Below are 22,337 nucleotides of genomic sequence, written 5' to 3'. Positions count from 1 at the left end.
GTCTTAAGAAGCTTTAATCCTGGGTCATTTATACTGTCTGATGAGCTGCTTCTAATAGGATGTTATTTGTCATCAGGTGTTATTTCTTGGTGAGGTGTTCCAGTAGCATAGCTGCAACTTGTATTTTGCCTACAGGCATGCTTACCAATACTCTGCAGTGTAATACCTTGCTTTTCAGGTGCCTATGTGTTGATCAGGCTTATACACTCTGTGCTGAAAATCTGATTCCAGTCCTGGCTTCCTGGACAGCTTGTCTGTTTTATCTACTACTCAATTGAAAATGAAACAGTCCTTGAAGCAGCATTCAGCTGGAAAAGGATCATCCTCCCTGCCCTGGTGGCAACACTCTTCTTAATGCAGCCAGAGATGATGTTGGCCATCTTTGCTGCAAGGGTGTGTTGCTGGCTTATGTTCAACTTGTCCACCAGGATCCCAAGTCTTTGTCTGTAAAGCCACTTTCCAGCCAGGTGTCCTACAGCCTGTACTGGTGCACAGGATTACTGCTCCCCAGATGGAGGACTTTGCATTTTCCAGTGTTGAACTTGAATGGGATTTGTGTGAGCCCATGTCCCCACCCTATCAAAGTCCCTCTGCATGGAAGCACAATCGGCAGGTGTGTCATCTGCACTCTGTCCCACCTTCCTGGTCATTAGTAGGGAGTTTAAGTAGTTGTGGCTCCTATGGATGCCTGTAGCTGAGCTTGGTGCCACTGAGCACAACCCTCTAAGCATAGTAGTTCAGGTGGTTTTGAAACCAGCACACTGCCTGCTTACCCAGTTGTATTTCATCAGTTTGTCTGTGAGGATTGTAAAAAGCGTTGCAGACATTGAAGTGAACAATACCCAAAGCTCACCGTTTCATCCTAGAAAGCTATCATACTGGTCAGGCCTGGTTTTCCTTCATAAATCTGTGCTGACTACTCCCGGTCACTTTCTTGTTCTGTAATATGTTTAGCTTACAGGAGTAGTTCCACGACTTTTCTAGGCTTGCATCCTCCTTGAAGAGAGGAGGGACACTTGCTTTCTCCAAGTCCCCAGTACTTCCCTGATCACCATGAAGTACCAGTAAAGGTCTTGCTCTGACTCTAAGATTTACAGGGCACCATGCCGCTTGTAACAGGTTTCTGGATTTATGCCTAGGACAGGAGAAGATGAAGAAGGAAAGGTGCCCAACCCAGCAGCTCAGGTTTTAGGCATCTAACGGGTGATTTAGGCCCACAATCAGTGAGGAATCACTGGTCCACCTGCTAGAGGATGTATGTATTGCTCTGATGTGTTTAAAATGCTTTCTTATGCTGCTACGCCATTAAGAGCTAGCAGTTCCTGGCAAGGTTTGCAAGCTTCCCTGCCTGTTTGGGCTAAAGCTGGTGTTGTCTAGTGGTTTTAGCTACCCAGGCCACGCATTTCCTCTAGTCTCAAAGAGCCGTATGTTCCTTCCCACCATGTGGCTGAAGCTGTTATGCACACACGATGTAGCCAGTGATCTGCTTTTGGATGGTGCTGGGTTTGCTGTGCATATGCAAATGGGAATGTATGGAGCATATGTGCATGTAATGTATTCACTGCCAACGAGGGGGGATGGCCAGGAGCGTGGGCCTTGCCTGTTGTCATAGTTCATCTGGCCTTTAGTTTCTGACTATGGATAAGAGGGGAACACCACATAGGGTGGTGGCTTTGCATATCCTATGGGTAAACAAAGTGCAGGCAGATGTGAAGATGAGGTGAAACCTGATTCAACCATCAACCTTGCCACCAGTGCGTGCAAATCCCATCTTCCTTTTGGTTTGCTTTCTTATGCCAAAAAGAAGTCTGCCTATCAGACGATAACACCTATCGGGCATAGTCTGAGGATAACTATAAGCAGCTTTTGAGTATCTTTGTTCCTGACAGCTTATATTCTGAGAGTGAGAGACAGACACATGCAATGGCTGCTGCTCTGTCTGCTCCTGACTGTTTGTATTGTTCTGTTTTTATAACAGCATTCCTGGTCTTCAAATGCTGTCTCAGTTTGAGGTTCGTTGGTCGCTATCAAACAGGAGGAACAGCTTCAGCAGCTGTGTGATTTTACTTTTTGTACAGAAATTCCTTCCATTTTTTTCTGCAGTCAAACTTCTAAACAATATATGAAGATCCTTGAATAGGCTTTGCATCTGTTTACTGTTGAAATCGCAGCTGACGGGTACTGCTTGTATTGGGGTAAAATGTTCATAGGTTCACAGACTGGTTTGAGTTGGAATGGACCTTAAGATCATCCAGTTCCAACCCCTGCCATGGGCAGGGACACCTTCCACTAGAGCAGCTTGCTCCAAGCCCTGTCCAGCCTGGCCTTGAACACTGCCAGGGATGGGGCAGCCACAAACCCATTTTTCTTGTAATTAGTCCAGAAAGCAACACTGATGCAAGTGTTTGTGATATGGTTTTGCTGCTGTTATTTCTGGAGGAGTTTGGCCTGTGAGAGTGTATTTCTCACCTTTCCAAGGCAGTTTATCCCCCGATCACTGCTCTGCCAAGGCACGATGAAATTCCTGGCTGCCTTCTTCCCCTATGCCTGGACATCTGTTGATTTAACACATAGGTGTTTAATTCCAGACTACTGAGTGATCTGATAGTGATACTTTGGTGTTAGGTGCTTGAGATGTGAAACCAATGCTGATTTTTAGATACAGCAGCCTTGGTCTTTGTGGTTACAGCTTGATTCTCTCACATTTTTATGGGGCAGTTCCTGAAGTAAGGGCTACTGGTGGGGAAATATAAATAGAAGTTATTAGTACCATGTCATTGAAGGTAGTGGACTCTTGTGAAAGACTGCTGTGTAGACCTGCATCATGGTATAGGTCTAAAGCTTTTGTTTTCTCCTTTATAGGACCAGAAATAAGCTGGCTGGTTTCTTTTGAGTTCTCAAAAGAGCTCAATGCATGCAAAGTCTTCCTGGCTGTATAGAACCATAGAACAGTTTGGGTTGGAAAGGACCATATGTTGTACATGTAATATACTTCTAATACAGTGAAGTAAAACACTGTTCTCTCTTCTAGGCATGTTGTTGTGAAGACTTCTCCCAACCACAAATACATTTTCACACTGAGAACCCACCCCTCGGTTGTTCCTGGCAGCATCGCATTCAGCTTGCCCCAGGTACTGTATAGTTTGACTTGCCACTTTGCTATAGAATAAATCTCTTTTGAGATTAGGAGTGAAGGTAACTTGTCATTGGAGGGAGATGTCTGCCTAAATGTGTGCTGCAAATAAGATTTCTGACAGCGGAAGTTCAAGAAGACTTTTACTATACCTGATGAAAACTTGCTTGTATTATGTTGATCTACTTTTAGCGCATGGTAGGCTAAAGATACTGGAAAAGGTGTAATTTAACCTTTTAAAAACCCACCAGAAACATGCTATTTCCAAAAGAAAAGCCTAAGCAATAGCTGCTGTTCATTATGAATTTTTATTGTTCTGATTTTCCCTGACTTTAGCGGATTTCTTTTGTGGTGTTGCTCTTTTAAAGATCTGCTGGAAGTTTCTTGACTCTATTCAGTCATTGTTAGTATTTTCAGATGAAAAGTGCAGTGAAATGCATAAAATAGATTTAACTTGTCTCCTTTATTAAGTCAAGTTATCACATGTTAAATGATGGTTAGAGTAAATAATCAATACTATCCACTTCTAAATAGAAAATGAATCTTGTAGCTTGTAAGTGGCTCACACAGTGAGTCGCATAACACAGAAGTACAACAATGATGGTCACTGATTTAGTACTTTCTTAGCAGTTACTGCTAGTAACTGGTCTAGAAGCTGAGTCCATGCTGCAAACACAAGACCTCTTTTCCTTAACATATGTCTTGGCATATGCCCCAAAAGGACTTTCTGTTTTTTGACATGTTGTTCAAACTCAGATTTGTCCGGATGAGTGGGAGAAGAGGATGTTATGTTGAGCATATGTCTAGCTATGATTTGTGATGCCCAAACTGAAAAGCAGATATTGGTAGAAGATGTTTGTATCCCAGGGTTAAAGTAGATGCACTCATGGTCTAGGATTGATTTTTGTAGATTCCAGTCATTGTTGTAGAACCAGGAGAGCTCCTCTGCTAAGGAATGAGGTAGGTTGGTTGCCTCTAAAAAGTGACTATGGTTGTGTTACAGCTACTGATAGATGAATGTTTTAGTTGAGTATTCCTGATGCTGGGCTTTTCCAGTATTTCCTGAAGCCTTGGAACCAGTGTTACACAAAATGTGTGCTTACCTTATGTATTCATGGATGGTCATGTAGTAGACACAGGCACTGAGATCTCCAAAAGTCTGTTTGTTGTACATTTGTTACGCACATGAAGTTCTTAACCACCTTTACTCTATAATAATGTTAATTCCTAGGGTTAAAAACCAAAAGCTGTGAAAAAGTGTGTATACTGCAGAGCCCAAAAGATGAAGAGCTGCACATTTTGCAATTAGCAAGCTGGAACTGTTGGCACAGTAAAGCTTGAAGGTTTTCGTATTACATAATTATCGAACTATTTCCCACCTGACATGCAGTTCTGTGCTGCACAGATCTTTTACAGGGAATTTGAAGAGACCTAGAGGATTTGAACAGTTTCATTCTTACTAGTTCTCTAAACAAGTGTTGTTTTAGGTAGTATTGTTCCTTAAAGCACATTACAACCATTTCTTGCAACTAATATATACAGGTAAGCTTTTAAAATTATTATGGAGCGTGTAACAGCCTTTCTTGCCTCTTGCACTACCTATTGTGTGATCAGCACCTGAGCTTTGGTAGGAAATGAGCAGAATGACAAAAGCCCTATCCAGGTTGTTATCTTCTGCCTTTGAGACAAGGGGTGACCAATAATATGAAGGAGTTTGAACTGAATAAATTCCTAAGGTCAGAAAATAGAGTTATTAATAGAAATGATTCCATGTTTTTGACTTCTCTCTTAAATTGGGGGTCGTTTTTCAGATCCCATTTTGCCCTTTTTTGGTGCTTCTTAAGGTTCTAATGGAGGAGCTGCTTTTCTGAGTAAGGATGATGTCTCTGAGGGGGTGTTTGTTCTACCAAATGTCAGGATTTGTGAAGTTGTTGTCTTGTTTTGACAGAGAAAATGGGCTGGGCTCGCCATCGGGCAAGAGATAGATGGTAAGTCAGTCAGCAGCATGATGGTGACCTACCTTTATAAAAACTGAATTCTGTTTTTCTATACTGAAGCAAAACTGAATTGGGAACATCTCGGATCTTCAGCCTTTCTTCAGGTAATATGAGGCCTTCGTTAGTGAAAGGGAGTTGCTTTTGTGTCTGCAGGCTTTCTGCCCCTCAATGTTTTCCAAACCTGGAGGGCTGTTTTGACTGATTTTGTCAGACATTTGCCAGTAAGGAAATTTCACTCATTGGCTGTTTTCCCAGCTCTTTTGGGTTCAGCAAGCCCATGGGCATGGATCTTGAACTTTAAGTCTGATGTCTTTGTCTAAAGTGGATCTCTTTGCCCTTCTACACAAGTAGATGCCTCACAGATTTTGCTTGGAAGCCAATTCTTTTTGCTAGCTGATTTGGTTTGGTTTTTTTATACTGAGCAATAACCTATAATGAAGGGGGGAGACCCATAAATGTATTTGTTTCTCAACCTTGTTTGTTTACTGGTAAGTAACGTGCCAGCTGCCTTACAGATAAGTGCTGTCTGGTACTGAAGTTATTTGGGGAAGGAAACACTAGTATTCAGCACCATTAGCTGAATACTAAGAGCATTTTAGTGATTGTACTTGTACCAGACCTTGCTATAAACTTACCAACTATGTGGGAACATGTATTCAGAAAAATAAGGCAGTAATGTTATGCAGTGACTAAATGTCATATGACTCCCTGCTGAGTGTAAAGGATTTGTAAAGCTCTTGTACAGGTAGGGAGAAGTATTCATAAAAGTAGTGATTTACCAGGGCTCGCTCTTTGTCTCGTTCCCTTAATAAAGGGAAAACTATGTTTTAAATGTCAATTTTAAATGGAGTCCAGTGCTTAGTGGTACAGTGAAGCTGAGTCCCCTTGAGCCTCTAATAACATGGTAAAGGTTTTCCAGGTGAGTGGATATTGTTAGTTTGCCTTTGTGGAAAGGCTGAGTGCCTGGAGTGGATGTCATTGTCTTGCCCTGGGGGTGGTTCAGCTTCATCAGGTCCTATGTTGCAGTTAGAGATGCACATCTGGAGAAGGGTACTGACTGCTTCAGCTGCATTCTCCACACTGGGAGGTCACTGGTACCTCCTCAGCCTGCCCTTCTGTTTCTAGGATGTTAGGTTTTTGGGGCTGGTGCTGTCTATTGCTTTCCGTTCTGCACCCCAGTGGTGCATCACTGCTCTCCTCTGTACCAGACACCCTCAGCATTCAGTGCTTGGTGTCAGGACTACTCGTATTCAGTTGGCACCTCAGTTCTGTTGATGACCAGATTCAAGCAAGAGACGGGCTCTCCCTGTTCTCTTACTTTGAATGAAACATGTATCATAGCATGGTGGATGCTTGTTTTGACATCACATCTTCCCAGGCATCTGCAGGTTTGTTCTGGAACAGTTTTACTGCCAGGAGGCTTGATAGGAAATATGAATTTCCCTTATTCACTTCATACTGCTTACACTTAGCTGCGACTTCTGCATCAGATCAGACTTGAGATTCAAAGCAAATCTCCTATAATGTGCCTTAACCTTCTGGAGAAGCATCCCTGTCTGTCCTTTGCTGCAGCAACAGCCCTAAGTGGCCTCTTGTTTTGACTGATGTAACCTAATCACCTCTGTGGATTAGGTACAGTTGGCAATGTCTTCCATGCCACTTTGCTTTCTGCCCCCTTTCAAGGGCATTACTGAAGGAAACCTGGGGCACGTTAGGATAGGCCCAAGTGCTAGGGGTTGTTTCCTCTGTGTCAGAGATGAGGGGTAACTGATGCTTTATTCTGGGCTGTAGAAGCCTGATAGATCCTCTGGAGAAGAGCTGGTCAGTGTGTTGCTACAGAAAGCTAGTTATGACCTCTTGTCATTGTTTTTTTGACAAGACTACTCTTAACACTTGCTTTCAAGCTTTCTGAAGACAGGTACATGCAGCCTAGATGTAGATACTGTAGATACTGTGGTACTACAGCATGTGTGAATTGGCTTTCGTTGTCCTCATCCCCCAAAGCTTGTGTGATGTTTGAGCTGTTTTAAAAGAGACTGTTAAGAGTTTTTAAAGAAATGCAGGGATTTTCAGTGGAGATACGTTTCTGTATTTTTGATCTAATAATAGAACATGAATGTAAGAGGAATAAGGGTCAGAAATAATATATTCAGTTTTATTAAGTGCTCATTCTGAGTGGAAGATGTGTACTGCCCAACTTAAGAGTCTATTGAATATATTGTGGGGGGACTGTCCTGTTCTGAAATGTGCTGTTTCTTCTTTCTTTAACAGTTTCCTTATACACGTTTGACAAGACTAAGCAGTGTATTGGCACAATGACCATTGAGATTGATTTCCTGCAGAAGAAGAACATTGACTCCAACCCCTATGACACAGACAAGATGGCTGCTGAATTCATCCAACAGTTCAACAGCCAGGCCTTCTCTGTAGGGCAGCAGGTAGGGGGTTGCCTTTGCTTTGGAAGTCTAACATGGTCTTCAGTAACATGCACATGCTTTTGTGCTACAGTGATGGAAGATACTGGATTGTGCCTGGGTACCATCTCTGTGCTGCAGAGGACAGCTCATAGGCAGAGATGGTTTGTTGTGGGAATGGTTTCTTTGTAGGAAGTTGAACCAGCATGGCTTTCACTGAGAGTATGAGCAGAGTAGTTTAAAATCTGCCCTTTCCTCATCTAAAGAAATCTGTCTTTGTGAGGAAGATTCCCAAGGCTTGAGCCAGCTGCATTCTCTCTGGTGTGGCCTGGTTGGATATAATCTTGGCAGCTCCTGGAATCTTTCTTGGAAAGAGAATTTTTGTTCGAATTTTTCCTATTGACTTGATCTTCTGCTGCTTTTGGTCTGTTACTCTTAAGTGTAGGACATGTTCAGTACACCAGAGCTTTACAGGGTAAAATCTACATGGAATTTGTTGGGTGGTAGACTTAGTCTTCAGGCTTGTTTCTCTTAAAAAATCCTTTGTTTTTTTTCTCTTGTCAAAATCCTTTTTAGCTTTTGAATGAATGAAACTCCCCTTCTGTTTTTTCTTTCCACAGCTTGTGTTCAGCTTTAATGACAAACTGTTTGGCATGGTGGTAAAGGACATGGAAGCTATGGACCCCAGCATTCTCAAAGGAGAGTCTGGAGCAAGCAAAAAGCAAAAGGTAGGCTCACAGGAATTTGTGTTCTTTCCCTAGGGACTGCAGAGATCCAAGTACTGATCAGATCTTGCTACCAGGAGGAATTTAGGTTACTTGCCTTTGGAGAAGTTGCACATCTGTTTCATCTGACTGTGCCATTTGCCTCAGAGAAGACAAGGAGCTTCTGCTTTCAGTGATGTTATTTTAGAGAAGTTGGTGTTGGTATTTCACATTCTTCCCAGTGGCTTTTGTAGTGGAGCCTTTGCTGCTGTTTCTTGCCTTCTGAGATGTGCTTGGAGATATCTAAGGAGCAATCAAAAATTGAGTCTAGTAATTTAATATAATTATTTGTTTCCCTCCCTTTGGCAGATTGAGGTTGGTTTGATTCTTGGGAACAGTCAAGTTGCCTTTGAAAAAGCTGAGAACTCCTCTCTCAATCTGATTGGTAAGTGCCACTCTAAATATTGCTTGAAAATTGCTGCTTTTCAGGCCTCAGAGACTTGTATGCCTCAAAGTTTGTTTGGTTAGAGCAGTTGACCAAATCCATTGAAAACTGCATCTCAAAACGTCTCCCAGGTATCTGTATGAACTAGCAGACCATAAATCGTAGAATGGTTAGGAAGATGACTGGATTTGATCCTGTAGGAACCAGTCACACTTTCAGAAAGCAGTTTGTAGGTGCTCGGGATTCTCTTGAAAGCCACTGCACTGAGGAGACGCCATCCCTGCAGCAGACTCTGATGCTTCTAAACAGTGGCTTGATAAATGTCATTGTCCTCCTAGTACGAAGCTCGACAAGTGACCAACATACTAGAGCAGTTCCACACGTATCACCATGGGGTATCTAAAATAGAGACAGAGATAGGAGGAAAAATGGTGAGTGTGACTTTAAGAGGTCCCAATAGTACCAAAATGAGTGTGTAGAGAAGTTAACCCACACTCTTGGGCCTAGATTGGAAGGGCACAACGGGCCGGTAGGTCAAGCAAAAGACAGCAGCTAGTTCAAATTGTTTAACTCTTTAAACATCTGAGAACGCTGTTTCTCAGGGACACCAACAAGCCAGCACTGCTCTCATTACATTTAATTAAACCAGCAGAGAAATAAGAAATGAAGGCTTGTTTGGATGTGTAGCCCAAGTTTCAAAGTGAGTGCAACACTTCTGCAATTGCCGTCTCTAATGAGATCTCCTCTTCAAGGCAAGGGGCAGCTTCTCAGCTTTTCTTCACTTCTGAAAGTGCTGCTCTTCAGCAGCTGTTGGCAGCTGCAAAACCTGGTGCAGTGGGCTCATGGGGTGTTTAACTGTGCGGCAGGATTATGAACAAACCTGAACTTTTTCTAAAGAGACAGTTTCTAAAGCCTCAACAAAGCAAACCATGTACCATTTCAGACTTCACTAGCAAAGAAATGGTGGAATAATTGCTGAGTCCTCCACACATTCAATTAGGAGCTGGTGTAGGGCTAGCGAGGGATCTGGTTTGTTCCCATAGAGCCACCAGCTTCAATGATGGGGACCTGGGCCACAGAGTGGGCAGTGGGGGCCCCTTCCCTGGAGCTGGCTTTGTGTGTGCCTGGTGGCTGTACTGAAGGACTAGTGGCTGCCCAGCCAGACTGAATGCTGTTAGTCTGGCAGTTCCTTATCAGTGTTGAAAAGGAGGATAGTAACCAAGCCTACAGTTGCAAATACTTCCCTTGCTGGTAATATGGCTCTAGGGATTCTTTTCTGGGTGTGATTCAAGTCCTGTACCTGAATCACACTCTTCTTTTTCTTTTTTATGTTGCTCATTTTCCTTTCCTATTTTGTTCCTTCTTTCTGTAGTCCATGAGCTAAGCAACTTCTTTTGCTGCTGCTCTTCCACAGATAAGAAGTGGTAGGTGAAGGCTGCTGGGAGTTCAGGGAACCTGGCCAGCTCAAGTGAGCACTCAGTTGAGTTTCAGTGCTGATTATTTTTGTAGTGGGCTTCAAAGCACAACTCTATTTGACTATACTTTGTTACTAGAAATTAAACATATGAGCGTATCAGCCACTGAGGAAAGCAGAATTCAGCTCATCCAGCATTGCAGGAGCTTGTGGCAGAGGCTGAATTTTGATGCTGCCCTGAGGTCCATAGGTTGCATTGTAGATGACTGTAATTAAGCATATTAACTGGCAGGGACACCTTCCACTGGAGCAGCGTGCTCCAAGCCCCTGTGTCCAACCTGGCCTTGAGCACTGCCAGGGATGGGGCAGCCACAGCTTCTCTGGGCACCCTGTGCCAGCGCCTCAGCGCCCTCACAGGGAAGAGCTTCTGCCTAAGAGCTCATCTCAGTCTCCCCTCTGGCAGGTTAAAGCCATTCCCCTTGGCCTGTCCCTACAGGCCCTTGTCCAAAGCCCCTCTTCAGGTTTCCTGGAGCCCCTTTAGGCACTGGAGCTACTCTAAGGTCTCCCCTTCAGGAGCCTTCTCTTTTCCAGGCTAAACCAGCCCAGGTTTCTCAGCCTGGCTCCAGAGCAGAGCTGCTCCAGCCCTCACAGCATCTCCATGGCCTCCTCTGGACTCGCTCCAGCAGCAACACATATTTTACTTGGCTGATACTCAAAATCATATAGTGACCTGTGATGTTCCTTCTAGCATGTATAGGTATGAAGAGTGGTCCTGTGGGAGAGCTGAATGATTGGAAATAGGAATCCTTCTTGGTGATGCAATTTTGATATCTGCAGGCAAGACAAGAGTTTCTTATGCCTCAATTTACTTCTGTCAGTTTGGTACTTTATTTAATCTTCTCATTGATCTGAGGCAGAGGTACTTAATGTGCTTTGTTAGTCTCTAGAGAATTATAAAGCTCTGAATAATTAAATTCTGAGAGAGGAGATAAAAGTCAAGTAAGTGTCATGGAGCACTGCCTTCAATAAAGGGCTTTTCTGTTTTTTTCAATAGAAACGAATTGTAATAATTAAAAGCAAGCCAATTCGATTTCTCCTACTTAGCATGAAATGATGTGTTCTAAACCCAATGGCTGATATTTGAATTCAGTCTGCAAGAACATTGTGAACAGATGCAGCCAGAAGAGGGGAGTGTAGGCTAAGCTCCACCGGAAGAGGAACATCCCTGGCCCAGTGGTCTGATCTAAAAGCTGTAGTGGAGCAATGAGGTAATAAATAGACAGTAATCAGTGAACTAAATGCTCACTGCTGTCCTGCACAGTGCTGTGTATAGGTGCTGTATGTTATATGTACTACAAAGTTGTCCCTAAGCTGTTAGTAAAAGACATGTTCTTGTTTGACTTGCTGCACTTGGAATTGAAATACTGATTCCAGGTGTGTTCAGTCTGAGATTAACAGCAGTGTAAGTCAGCTAAACCCAAACTTTGGCTTAGTGTACTTACTGGACTAACTCATGCTAAACCATGATCTGGCTCAACCTGAAGTATCTGTAGACGAGATTATGGAACAAATCAGCAAAATGCACAGTTGTAGTTTGCCCCCACTGGCTTTTTAGGGGAAATAATATCCATTTTCAAAGTGGTGGTCAGAGAGCTACAGATCTTTGAGCCTGAAATCTGTACTGAAGGAATCGATAGAAATTGTAATAAAGAATTTAACTTGTGAATACCTGTCTGAAGGTGCTATGCTGGGAAGGTCAGCCCTTCCTCATGGTCTGACCAGAGTTCATTATGGAAATCAGAAAGCCCAGGCATAAGGGCTGACATAGGCTGCTTGTTTTGCAAGGCTCTCCCAGCACAGTTCTTTATCAAAGTTTCTTTAAAAATAATCTGAACGAAGATCTGTAAGAGTGAAGGTCCTGGCATGAGTGGATGAATGATGAAGGGGTAGAAGTAAATAGCCAGGGCCAGTGGAGTTCAGCATGAATCTCTGCTGGGGCCTTTGCTTTTCCTTATAATTATTGAATAAACTGGAAAAGAGGGTTAGTAATGAGGTGACAAAGCTTGCTCTTATGGATCTTGGTGACTAAGAAATCAGATGGCAGAGGGAATTCAATATAAATAAATATAAAGGGATGTGTGGGAGGAAAAACACTCCTAACCTCGGTCAAAAATGATTGCTGTTTTGGGCCAAGATCCCAGGTCTGATAGTTTCAAGGAGATGCTGGACCCATGCTCAGTAGCAGCCTGAGCCCTGTTGTGAAGAATTATTACTCATGGTTAATAAAAGAACATGAACAAAGCAGAATATAGTTTTGTACCTGTATTTAATTTACAATCAAAGCCCAGTGCATGCAGTTCCTGTCTGTCAAAGGATGCGGTAGAAATAGAGGAGACTGGAAGGAGAACAAAGGCGTGCAAGTGTGGAGCAGCTGCTGCATAGGGAAGAAAGAACAAGTGAGGACTCCTCTGCCTGCAAAAAGCATGACAGAGGAGGACACAGGACAAAGCTGGTATCATCCCAGGTAGCCTGAAAGAGAGTGGAGGCTTGATACTATTTAAAGAAATTGTGGCTGCCCCAACCCTGTCAGTGTTGAAGGCCAGGTTGGACGGGGCTTGGAGCAAGCTGCTGTAGTGGAAGGTGTCCCTGCCTGTGGCAGGGGTTGGAGCTGGATGAGCTTTAAGGTCCCTTCCAACCCAAACCATTCTAGAATTAGTTACTGCCTTTTCAGATACAGGACTTGGGAGACATGAAATGAAGCTGGTAGGAGTTGGTTCAGAAACATGAAAGGAGGTGTTTGGCTGTGCGGGCAGTGGCAGGCATGGTGAGATGCTGTAGGGCACTCTGGGTTCCACGTTTACATGGTTCCAAGGGCATCTAGATGAATTTGTGGCAGAGAAACCTACCATGGATCTTTAAATACATAGGAGCGACACCTGGCTTGTGAAATCCCTGAAGTGAACAGTTGGAAGGCTGGGAAAATAGTTGACTGACTAAGCAGGAGTCTCTGGTATATTGCCCTTGCATCCTTGTCATAGTGCATCCTCCTGGGTAATGTTTGCTAGGACCAGACTTCAAGCTGACTGGACATGGGTCTGACCTGGTAGAACTGGTTTGCTGTTTGTACTTCTGTTTACTGTATTCTGCTGTGCTCTGCGTTTGGACTGATTTCTTGGTTTTGCAGGTAAATCAAAGACCAAGGAGAACCGCCAGTCTATCATCAACCCAGACTGGAACTTTGAGAAAATGGGCATCGGGGGCCTGGATAAAGAATTCTCCGATATTTTCCGGCGAGCTTTTGCTTCTCGAGTTTTTCCACCTGAAATTGTGGAGCAAATGGGTGAGTGTAATCCAGAGAAGTATGGCTGGATTACAGGATACAGCCTGCTTCTGGTTTGTAAAGACTTGGTATCATCTAACAGCCTTATGATGCTATAAAATAGCAGTTTCTTAGGGATCTAGTAGACTTAACAAAGCCTGTTCTTCCTGTCTTGCTGCTGAATGTGTTTCTTATTCTTGTTACATGGCTAGAGAAGGGGACAAAGAAACATCATGCGTACTCAACACTGAATGAATGAGATTTAATGGTTTAAGTGAATACTTTCCTGTTGGAACTGAAATTCTTTTGGATGCTGCATTTATTTGTAGCAGTGAGACTGAATGCTCCTATTCCTGACTTACTGAGCTGTCTATATAGGTCAAAGGAAATTCTGTCTTAATGATCCTGCTCTCTATATTAAATATCTGTTGTCCTGGATTATGTGTCCAGTTGCATTGTAAACCTATGTCCTTCTCACCTGGGAAATAGAGCATCTTGTGTGACCTATGCTTGGTCAGATCTGAAGTGCTGGAGGGGATGCACAAGCTGTGGCATGCCTTGGGGTTTGTGAAATAAAAGCTGAGGTTCTAAATATAACTTTTTTGAGGGGGAGGGCTGGGGGAAGGAAAGGCAGTCCCATGACTTTGTAAACATGTGCTGGCAGGTGGCTAAATGGTGCTGGTTTTGATTTGTAGTAAGCAGTATGCAGCTGCAGGTGTCTTATTTTGTCCCATAAAGTGGCTGGCGCTGTTATAGCTGGTCCTTGTTCTCTGAATACAATCTCTGTGGGTTCATATTTAAACTTGGAACCTGTAGCTGTGTAATTCCTGTGTAGGTTTATATTTCTTGATTCCCCCTTCCCTCTCCCCACAAACAAAGCAATTGAGCTTTTGATAACAAAGCTGATTTTCATCAGAACATGGGTCCTGTTTGTCACACAAACTGGCTGTTTCCAGTGCTTGTGGAATCGATGTTAAATTTCCCTGTGAAGTGAGTTAGGTCTTTTCTTAGTGATTTGAGCACTTAGGGAGAAACACTGGAGGAGCCCTGCAGGCCAAGTCCAACTGGTGCACAATTCTCTCCTGCCTTTTCACTTCACATCCATCTGATAGCAAAGGCTTTTTGGGGTCTGATCTTGGCTCGCTGGCTTTTTGCAGCTGGAAGCAAGTCATAATTTCTCTGTTTCTGCTTGACAGTATCAAATACTTAAATCTGTTAAATATTTATGCAGAGAGAGGAAATGAAAGAAATGGTGTTGGCTGTGGAAAGAAAATGCTGCTGACAGCTGGCCTTTGGAAAGCCCAGCATCCCCGACTTGAAATATTCTTACCTTTTGAAGCAGTTATTGCAGTACAGAGTCCTTAGGTGTGACCATATGTTAAGGTAAAAGATGTACACTCTGGGAATTCTCATCAGTGTCAGTGGGCTGTGATGAGGAAATGTGAGTAGATTAGAGAGAATTAGAGCTTGTTTTCATTTTCTGTGGCAGGGTTGGAATTAGGTGTTCTCTAAGGTCACTTCCAACCTAAACCATTCTGTGATTCTCTGATTTGGTGGTAGCTTCTCCTGTTCCAACTTCCCTGGCTGCGTGCAGTCTGGCAGTACAATAAGCAGTCATGTGTCAGACTACGATTGTGTTTTCTTGGTATTATCATTAGCTGAATTAACCTGTCAGCTGGGCACTCCTTGGGAGTGATGTGCAGTTCAGCAGCTACCTTTGCCATGGAGGACCTACATCTCCACCAAGTACCTCTGGAGAAGGTTGGAATCCTTGCTGACTGCAGGAGGAGGTTGCGGAGCTGCTTTGCAGGGTGTGCTGCTCACATGGTTCCTCCTCTTAATTGGTGTTGCTTAATACAGGAAGACAAAGATTCTCTGAAGGACCACTTGTATTTTGATTACCCTGGGCAATGAATTAAAGGTGTGCCATAGTATTTATATAAATACACAGACCCTTACGTGTGCGTGTTTACACACATACTCCACAAAGCAGCATTTTTCTGGTAAGAAGGTAGGCTCCCAGCAGAGCTCTTAGCTCTGTGATGAACCCCAGGGCTAAAGAGCTTATCTGAAATGTGAAAAAACAAAGCTTTCTGACATTCATTTGCTTTGCCTTAGTTATAACTTGCTCTTAACTATATTTCAGATCTGAAATGTCAGTGTGACAGCTGTTCACCTTTGTATGTAATTTATTGGGAAAGGAAAAGAAGGAATTTACTTGCTATGTGGTGCTCTAGTGCTCACCCAGAGCTGGGTTTTGCCCAGTGCTCACATACTGCAACTCCCATGCCAAATGCAATAAATATTTCTGTCCCGTAACTACATAGAGGCTGTATAGACCCTTCAGAGATTACTTACAATTTGTGTGTGGTGTATCTAACTTCCAAGGAATGTGCTGGGTTTGGAGCATGTAAATCAACAGTAGTTAACCATATCATCCAAGGGTGTAAATGCTACTCTGGTGCTACAATCTTTGGTTTATCCCAGAAAAGAAGCCTTAGCTCAGCTTCAGCTGGTCATTAAACCTTGCCATAGCTCCCTGCTGCCTAAGGGGCAATTTACTTTTCCATACCCACGCTTTTCCCAGCAGAAATGGAAATAAATCTGGACGAGGATTGAGGAAGGTATCTTGAAACAAAAGAGGCTCTTCTGTCTTAGTGCGTTCTGAGGCCCCCCTAGCAGTGATATTTTAAAGGAAGGAACTTTACACTTGCAGGGCACTTTCAGCTGGGAAGTGATTTTTCTGACTTGTGGCACGTTAATTGTTGTAAAGGCCACTGAAAAAGCAGATTCTGGATGTACATGTTGTTACAGTTCATTAACAGGTATAGAAATCTTTGGTGATACAGTCCTTTTAAAAGACTGAAATAGAACCAGAAGGAGCCCAAATTCCGCACCCTCTCCTGTTACCATCACTGAGTAAGTTAATTCAGACTTTTCCAAGGTGATTTCTATTTCCTCATAGCCTTTGTAACATGTCCTCTGACCTCTTGGGATCAATTGGTTTCAGAGCTCTGTATTTTTGAGTACAGATCACTGTATAAAAATGAAGTATTGACAAAACACAAGATGAACATTCACATTAGCAGATAGGTACTATTTTCTTCCTTGGATTCTGCCTGTGAGGTGGAGGCTTGTCTTTTAAGCTAACTTAAAAATGGGTACATTAATGTTCCTGAAGTACTCAGATATTATAAGAGAGGAATAATAATGGAAAGGATCTCATGCAGTCTATTCTTAAAATAGGATCATTTTAATGAAGGAATGGGTGTCAGACATGTCTAACCTGTAACTGAGGTGACAGGAATGCCAGAGCATCCCAAGGAGGCCTATGGCACTGCTTCCGGCATCTTCGCCATCAGCAGTTTTCAAGTGTCCTCAGGCTTGCAGCAGTTCATACATTGCTTATTTCTGTTATGGTTTTGGACGAGGCTTTTATGTACTTGCCTGTTCGTGTTTCTCTTCAGTATTCTCAAGGCTGAGATCTCAGATTCTTAAACCATTCTCATAACCTCTGGATCACCAATTGTTGCTTCTTCTATTCCCTTGGTCGTTTCTTCACCGCTTAGAAGTGTGATGACCAAAACAGGGCACAGTAGTTGAAGTGCTCATCAATTCCAGCTCAGTTGGTGGCTTTTGCCTGTGCCTCAGTATATATGCCTCTTTATAATCCTCAGGAGGGTGATTTTTCAGTTTTGCAACATGCATGTAATTATTCCTACCCCAATTTAGAAACTGGTGCATCAAGTTACATTGGTTTTAAGTGAATTTAATCCTGTCCATCAGTTTATTTGTAGATCTTGGTTTTGTAATGTGCAAATGTAATAAGTGTATTCTCTTCCATCTTCCAGGCTATTAATAAAAGCACTGCATACCAGTAAATTCAGGCTGGATCCTTTCTTGTTGTGCTTTAAAGTCTGTAGGTTTTTTTCCATTAACTTTGTGCTTTTCTTTCAGTTTATGTGTTTCCTACATGCTTATGAAGATTTATAAGACCTATTAATATCTTTACGAAAGTCTAAATCTCCCTCTATGGCTTTGTTTCCTCATAGAATCATAGAATGGTTAGGGTTGGAAAGGACCTGAAGATCATCTAGTTCCAACCCCTCTGTGTGTGACCTCCTACCCTTTCCTGGAGGGAAGTTGTCTCAGACTGATCTAAGAAATTCCTTTTGGCTGTTTCTTGTATCCTTGGTTTTTTTCTACCTACTTTAATAGATATTGTGCCAGAAATTTCCAGTGATTAAGTTAGTGATAAGACCAGATCACACAATCAATAAATAGTTGAGATTGAAAGGGATCTCTCAAGATTTAGTCCAAGCCTGTGCCTCCCTTCCTTTTCTCTTTATAACATTATGGATGACATTCACTTTCTTCCCCCCAGTGTCTCACCCACCCTGTCCAAGTCTCAGTGACTTTGAGATGATTTCACCCACTCTGAGTGCTCTTGGGTGAAATTCATGTCCAGGTAATCTGCAGATATCTAATATGCTTGAGGGCTGGCTCTTGTTCTTTTCCTACTCCTATTTCCTATTCCCACCCTTTTGTTAGTGATCTTCATAATAGCTGCCACATAACACATGAAGTCTTCATTTATGTAAAGAAGTATTTAGCAGTTTGAAGTTAGTATTTTCTTTTGTTAGCTTTTCTTAATTGAGAGGTGTATCAATGCTTCCTCCTGATGTGGTGATAAAATGAAATGCTCTACTCACACTGAAGCACATGGTTCCCTGTGGCCAGTGAGGGTGAATCTGGTCACTTAACTTTCTCCACGTGTCTAAAGGACCTCTGTGTGCACTTTCTTTGTGGAGGACTGCCAGGCCCACTGTTTAAATCTGTAATCTGTTCACATACTGAATTGCTGAATGCAGTCTTGGCCTTTGTGTCAGAAAGCATGCAGTAAAACTGGAAGCACTTTGGAGGAAGTCATCATGGTGGTTGGACCAGAAAAGCTGTGGATTGGCTTGAAGACCTTCAGCCTTGGGAAGAGACCGGTGGGAGAGATAAGAGAGGACTTCAAAACTCTGCATGGCCAGGAAAGAACAATGTTTGCTCTTTCAACACAGGAAGGTGGAAATGTGGAGGTCTCAGATGGCAGGCTTAGGAGGAAGGGAAGGGGCTTGACACCAAGTATGCTGCAAGGAATTTCTGTGTTGATGGCCATAGTCAGGTACTGAGAAGACTTTTGCTCTTACTTCACCTGGCTGCAGTTGTGGTGTTAGCAGGCAACATCACCACTTGGCAACCGCAGTTTTAGTCCAGCTGGAAAACCAGGCCTTGAGACATCCCAGTCACCTTGTGATGTTGATACTTGTTTATGCTGTGATGCTGTGTGGGTAAGTGTTCCATAAGGCATTTACAAATTACACTGTGTGGACTTTCTAAGTAGACAGAAGTGATCCAGCTTTATTCCAAAAAGGAGAAAATGCTGGTGAGATTTATGGCTATTAACATCCAGGTGGGAAATGCCTGCAAACATCAGCTGCTGTGTTCGGCAATCCATCCAACAGCCCTGCATAATCTTCGAGTAGCTGCATTCTTGTAGCTTCTCTATTAAGAGGCAGAGGCATTTACTCTTCTGTTACAGTGATGACTTCTTTTAAAGATGGGTTTTTTTTGGTAGATGCTCTTATCAGAATCCCCTTTTCTGCAAGTCCTGATTTTGTGTAGTCAAAGGCATTCTGTTGGGAGCTTCTCTAAAGCTGATTTATTTTAATTTTTATCAAATTCCATCAGAAATTGATAAATGTCCTGCCATTGTCATAAATCTGGTTATTATTTCCTTATGTATGTGTGCATTAAACTTCTCGCAGCCAAACCAAGTATGCTGAGAAAGCTATAGGAGGACCTTCCTGACTTGGTTGTCTTCTCTTTGCAGTGACAAACGATTTGATAGATCAAGAAACTGGCTATTGAGAGTCCTTTTAAAATAAACCCTTCTGGTTTAGGTGTAGCCTTTGCCCTCTCTCAGCTTTGAATTAAAAACACAAGTTACTTGAGTCTTGCTACTTGTCGGTAGCACATAAATCCAACAGGAAGATTAACTGGAGGCTGGAGTAGTTCTGGGTTTACAGGATGAGAGGAGGGGAAAATCCCAATCAGCTATAGTTTTGGGGAAATTTTGCCTGTGTGGCAGGTGAAGTCTGGGAACCCTGATCTGACTCAAACCTGCTTGAAGATGAATGTGCAAAGATAAGCATCTCTCCCTGGTGTGTGCAGGATCGGTACTTCACATCCCTGCAGTTTCCCCAATAGGTTCATCTCAGTGATACGATCACACCAAAATGCTTTGATTTTAATTAAAAGGGGAATTACACTCCCAAGAAGAAAATCCCTGTTATACTTAAACATTCTTCTGATCTCTCCAAAGAAGTGACTAGTGTGAGCTGAACAAATAAACTTGATCTTGTCTTTGGGTAAGTGACGTTCTGGTTCAAAATAGCATTTGACTTTTCTTGGTAACACAAGTAACTTTCCCATTCTTACCATGTTTTATGTTTTTTTCCCTAATGTTTTGTGCAGAATGTTTCCCATGTTGATATATTTTAGTTCCTGTTAACATATTTATTCAGCCTCTAACGGTATGTCATTAAATTTCATCATTAAGTGTCACGTTACAGGAATGACCTTTGATTTGGAGGCCTAAAGGTAAGCTGAAGGAGTTAGAGATGTCTGCACTGCTAATCATTTGTGTTTAGAAGATTCTCATAATAGTATTGACATTTGGGCTGCATTGGTGAAAACAGCAAAGGGGTGATAAACTTAATCAAAATTCCTTTGTGGTGCCCAGGATCCCACTGTGATCTGAGACATCACATCTGTAGTTTGTCATCACCTGCCTATTTTAATAAAGTCCTGCTTGTGTTTTGAACTTATTTAGGCAGGTGAACACAGCTCTGCAGGGAAATCTCTGCTGTAGTGACTAGTGGCAATTTTATTGGAAAAGGAACTAATTGCCTTGGTTTCAGGAATGTTCTTCCGCCCGACTAAGACCCAGCTCTCAGTGTTGCTCATTCAGCGGCAACCAAGTTGTGGAGGAGATGGTCAGTAATGTCCTTGATGTTCAGTAATGTCCTTGATGTTCAGATGCGGGGGAACTAAAGCCTGAGTGTGAAATACCCAGCGTTGGCTGAGCTTGTCTGGGTATGATCTGGTAGCTGTTGTCTCTGGGTACCTGCTGTGCCCCAGAGCTGGTATTTGTGCTCTGGAGGGGTGAATAGCAAATGGCATTAGAGTATAGCTGAGGGCTTGGGTGGCAGCTGAAGCAGTAGCCAGCCTTTGACCAGCCTTCTTTCTTTTTCTTCCTCCAGCAGCTACTCTCCTTTATTAGGTAAGAGATGATGCTTTCTCATGACGAGCAAATTTGAATAGGAAGAGGGTGACAATCCTAAGAGGCTTTCTAAGCAAGTTTATCCAAAGGCCAGGGTGCTCCTGCTGGAACTGCTGCTTTGCCTTTTACTTTCTGTATGCTCCCAATGTGGGACATGAGACAGCCGTAGCCCTTTGTGAAAGCTATGTTAGCTCAGGTAGAGGAAAGAAATGTTGGAGCTTTTCAGGAAGTTCCAAGTTTTTGGGGCTGTAGAAGAGAAGCTTCTAGTGGCTGTAGCTAGGTTGTACGTCCTTCTAAAAGAGAGATCATGGATTGCAGGAGAACTAGGAAAAAAGAAGTAGGACCAGACTGTGCTTTGTGTTTCTTCTTTGAAAGCATACTAGAGAAAACTAATCCTCCACAGCACAATTTCCCTGCCTCTCTCTGGATGCTCCCAGGCCTGTTTGCATATATGTGCCCTGACTTGCCAGTAGCCTTTTGATAGCCTCTCTGGTTGAGCCCAGCGGAGCTGTCTGAGCATCAGTTTGCTTGGGATTTCCCTTCAAAGCATCACTCATCATCGAAATCCTGCTTTGTGCTGTTTGGCTACAGAGGTGATCATGTTCCCTCACGAAACACGTTAACAATACCTTTCGTGACATTGATTTGACAGGAAGAGCTTTTAATTTATCTACGCCTCAGTCGTTCCTGTGCAAAATTCATCTTTACTGACAGTCCATGGTGTTTATGTACTTGACTCGTAGATGCCTGAACGTTGACTAAGGAATTCTTAGCTGAAGCTCTTGAATTTTATCTTTTGTAGTAAATTTTTTATCAGCAGAGAAGCCCAGAAAAACCCTTCAGCTTTATTCCTGTGCTCATTCCATGCAGCACTAGTGCTCACTGGGACTTTGGTAGGGATCAAACCCTCCTCACAGCAATGTTCTCCTGAACCTTCATGCCAGTGTACGGATAACCTGAAAGAGAAAGTGAGCAGTGCATGTGGGTAATAGAAATTGTTGTGTGTTGAGCAGTTATTTAGATTGAAGTTAATTCTTTATTGCTGTAATACTCAGGAGTAAATGAAATCACAGTTGAATATCGGTAAGTTAATAAAGGATTAAAGTACTTGTTCTGTAAAGGCAGAAGGTTGCTGTGAGGTCTGTGTAGTTGTGAGGACTCATGTGTGGGGTGGACTATTCATTAAGGACTGTAGTGGTAGGACAAGGGGTAACAGATTTAAACTTAAACAGAGGAAGTTTAGATTGGATATAAGGAGGAAGTTCTTTACTGTTAGGGTGCTGAGGCACTGGAATGGGTTGCCCAAGGAAGTTGTGAATGCTTCATCCCTGGTGGTGTTCAAGGCCAGGTTGGACAGAGCCATGGGTGACATGGTTTAGTGTGAGGTGTCCCTGCCCATGGCAGGGGGTTGGAACTTGATGATCTTAAAGTCCTTTCCAACCCTAACTGTTCTATGATTCTAACTTACCACATAGCTGAGACAAGCTAGAAACCAGAAGGGAAGTTCTTTTATGTGGGTGACAAATAACTTCTTGTGCCCAAGCTTGCTGAGCTTTTGATGATGCTAGAAACTGAACTTGG

General features: G+C 42.8%; 1 protein-coding gene across 3 annotated transcripts in view; it reads left to right on the top strand.

Annotated features, from left to right (window-relative positions):
* NSF (N-ethylmaleimide sensitive factor, vesicle fusing ATPase) overlaps positions 1–22,337 on the top strand; it is a 62,601-nt gene that overhangs the window by 14,320 nt on the left and 25,944 nt on the right. For all 3 annotated transcript variants that reach the window (XM_065699169.1, XM_065699170.1, XM_065699171.1), the window contains exons 3-8: positions 3,032–3,131; positions 5,082–5,121; positions 7,402–7,568; positions 8,165–8,272; positions 8,618–8,693; positions 13,292–13,447. In XM_065699169.1, the coding sequence (XP_065555241.1) occupies positions 3,032–3,131; positions 5,082–5,121; positions 7,402–7,568; positions 8,165–8,272; positions 8,618–8,693; positions 13,292–13,447 (647 nt within the window). The remainder of the gene's footprint in view (positions 1–3,031; positions 3,132–5,081; positions 5,122–7,401; positions 7,569–8,164; positions 8,273–8,617; positions 8,694–13,291; positions 13,448–22,337) is intronic.

This window comes from Lathamus discolor, chromosome 20 (genome assembly GCF_037157495.1).
Source record: "Lathamus discolor isolate bLatDis1 chromosome 20, bLatDis1.hap1, whole genome shotgun sequence".
NCBI classification, from domain to species: domain Eukaryota; kingdom Metazoa; phylum Chordata; class Aves; order Psittaciformes; family Psittacidae; genus Lathamus; species Lathamus discolor.
Note: the sequence above shows the minus strand (reverse complement) of the source record. Positions and strands in the feature narration are given on the sequence as shown.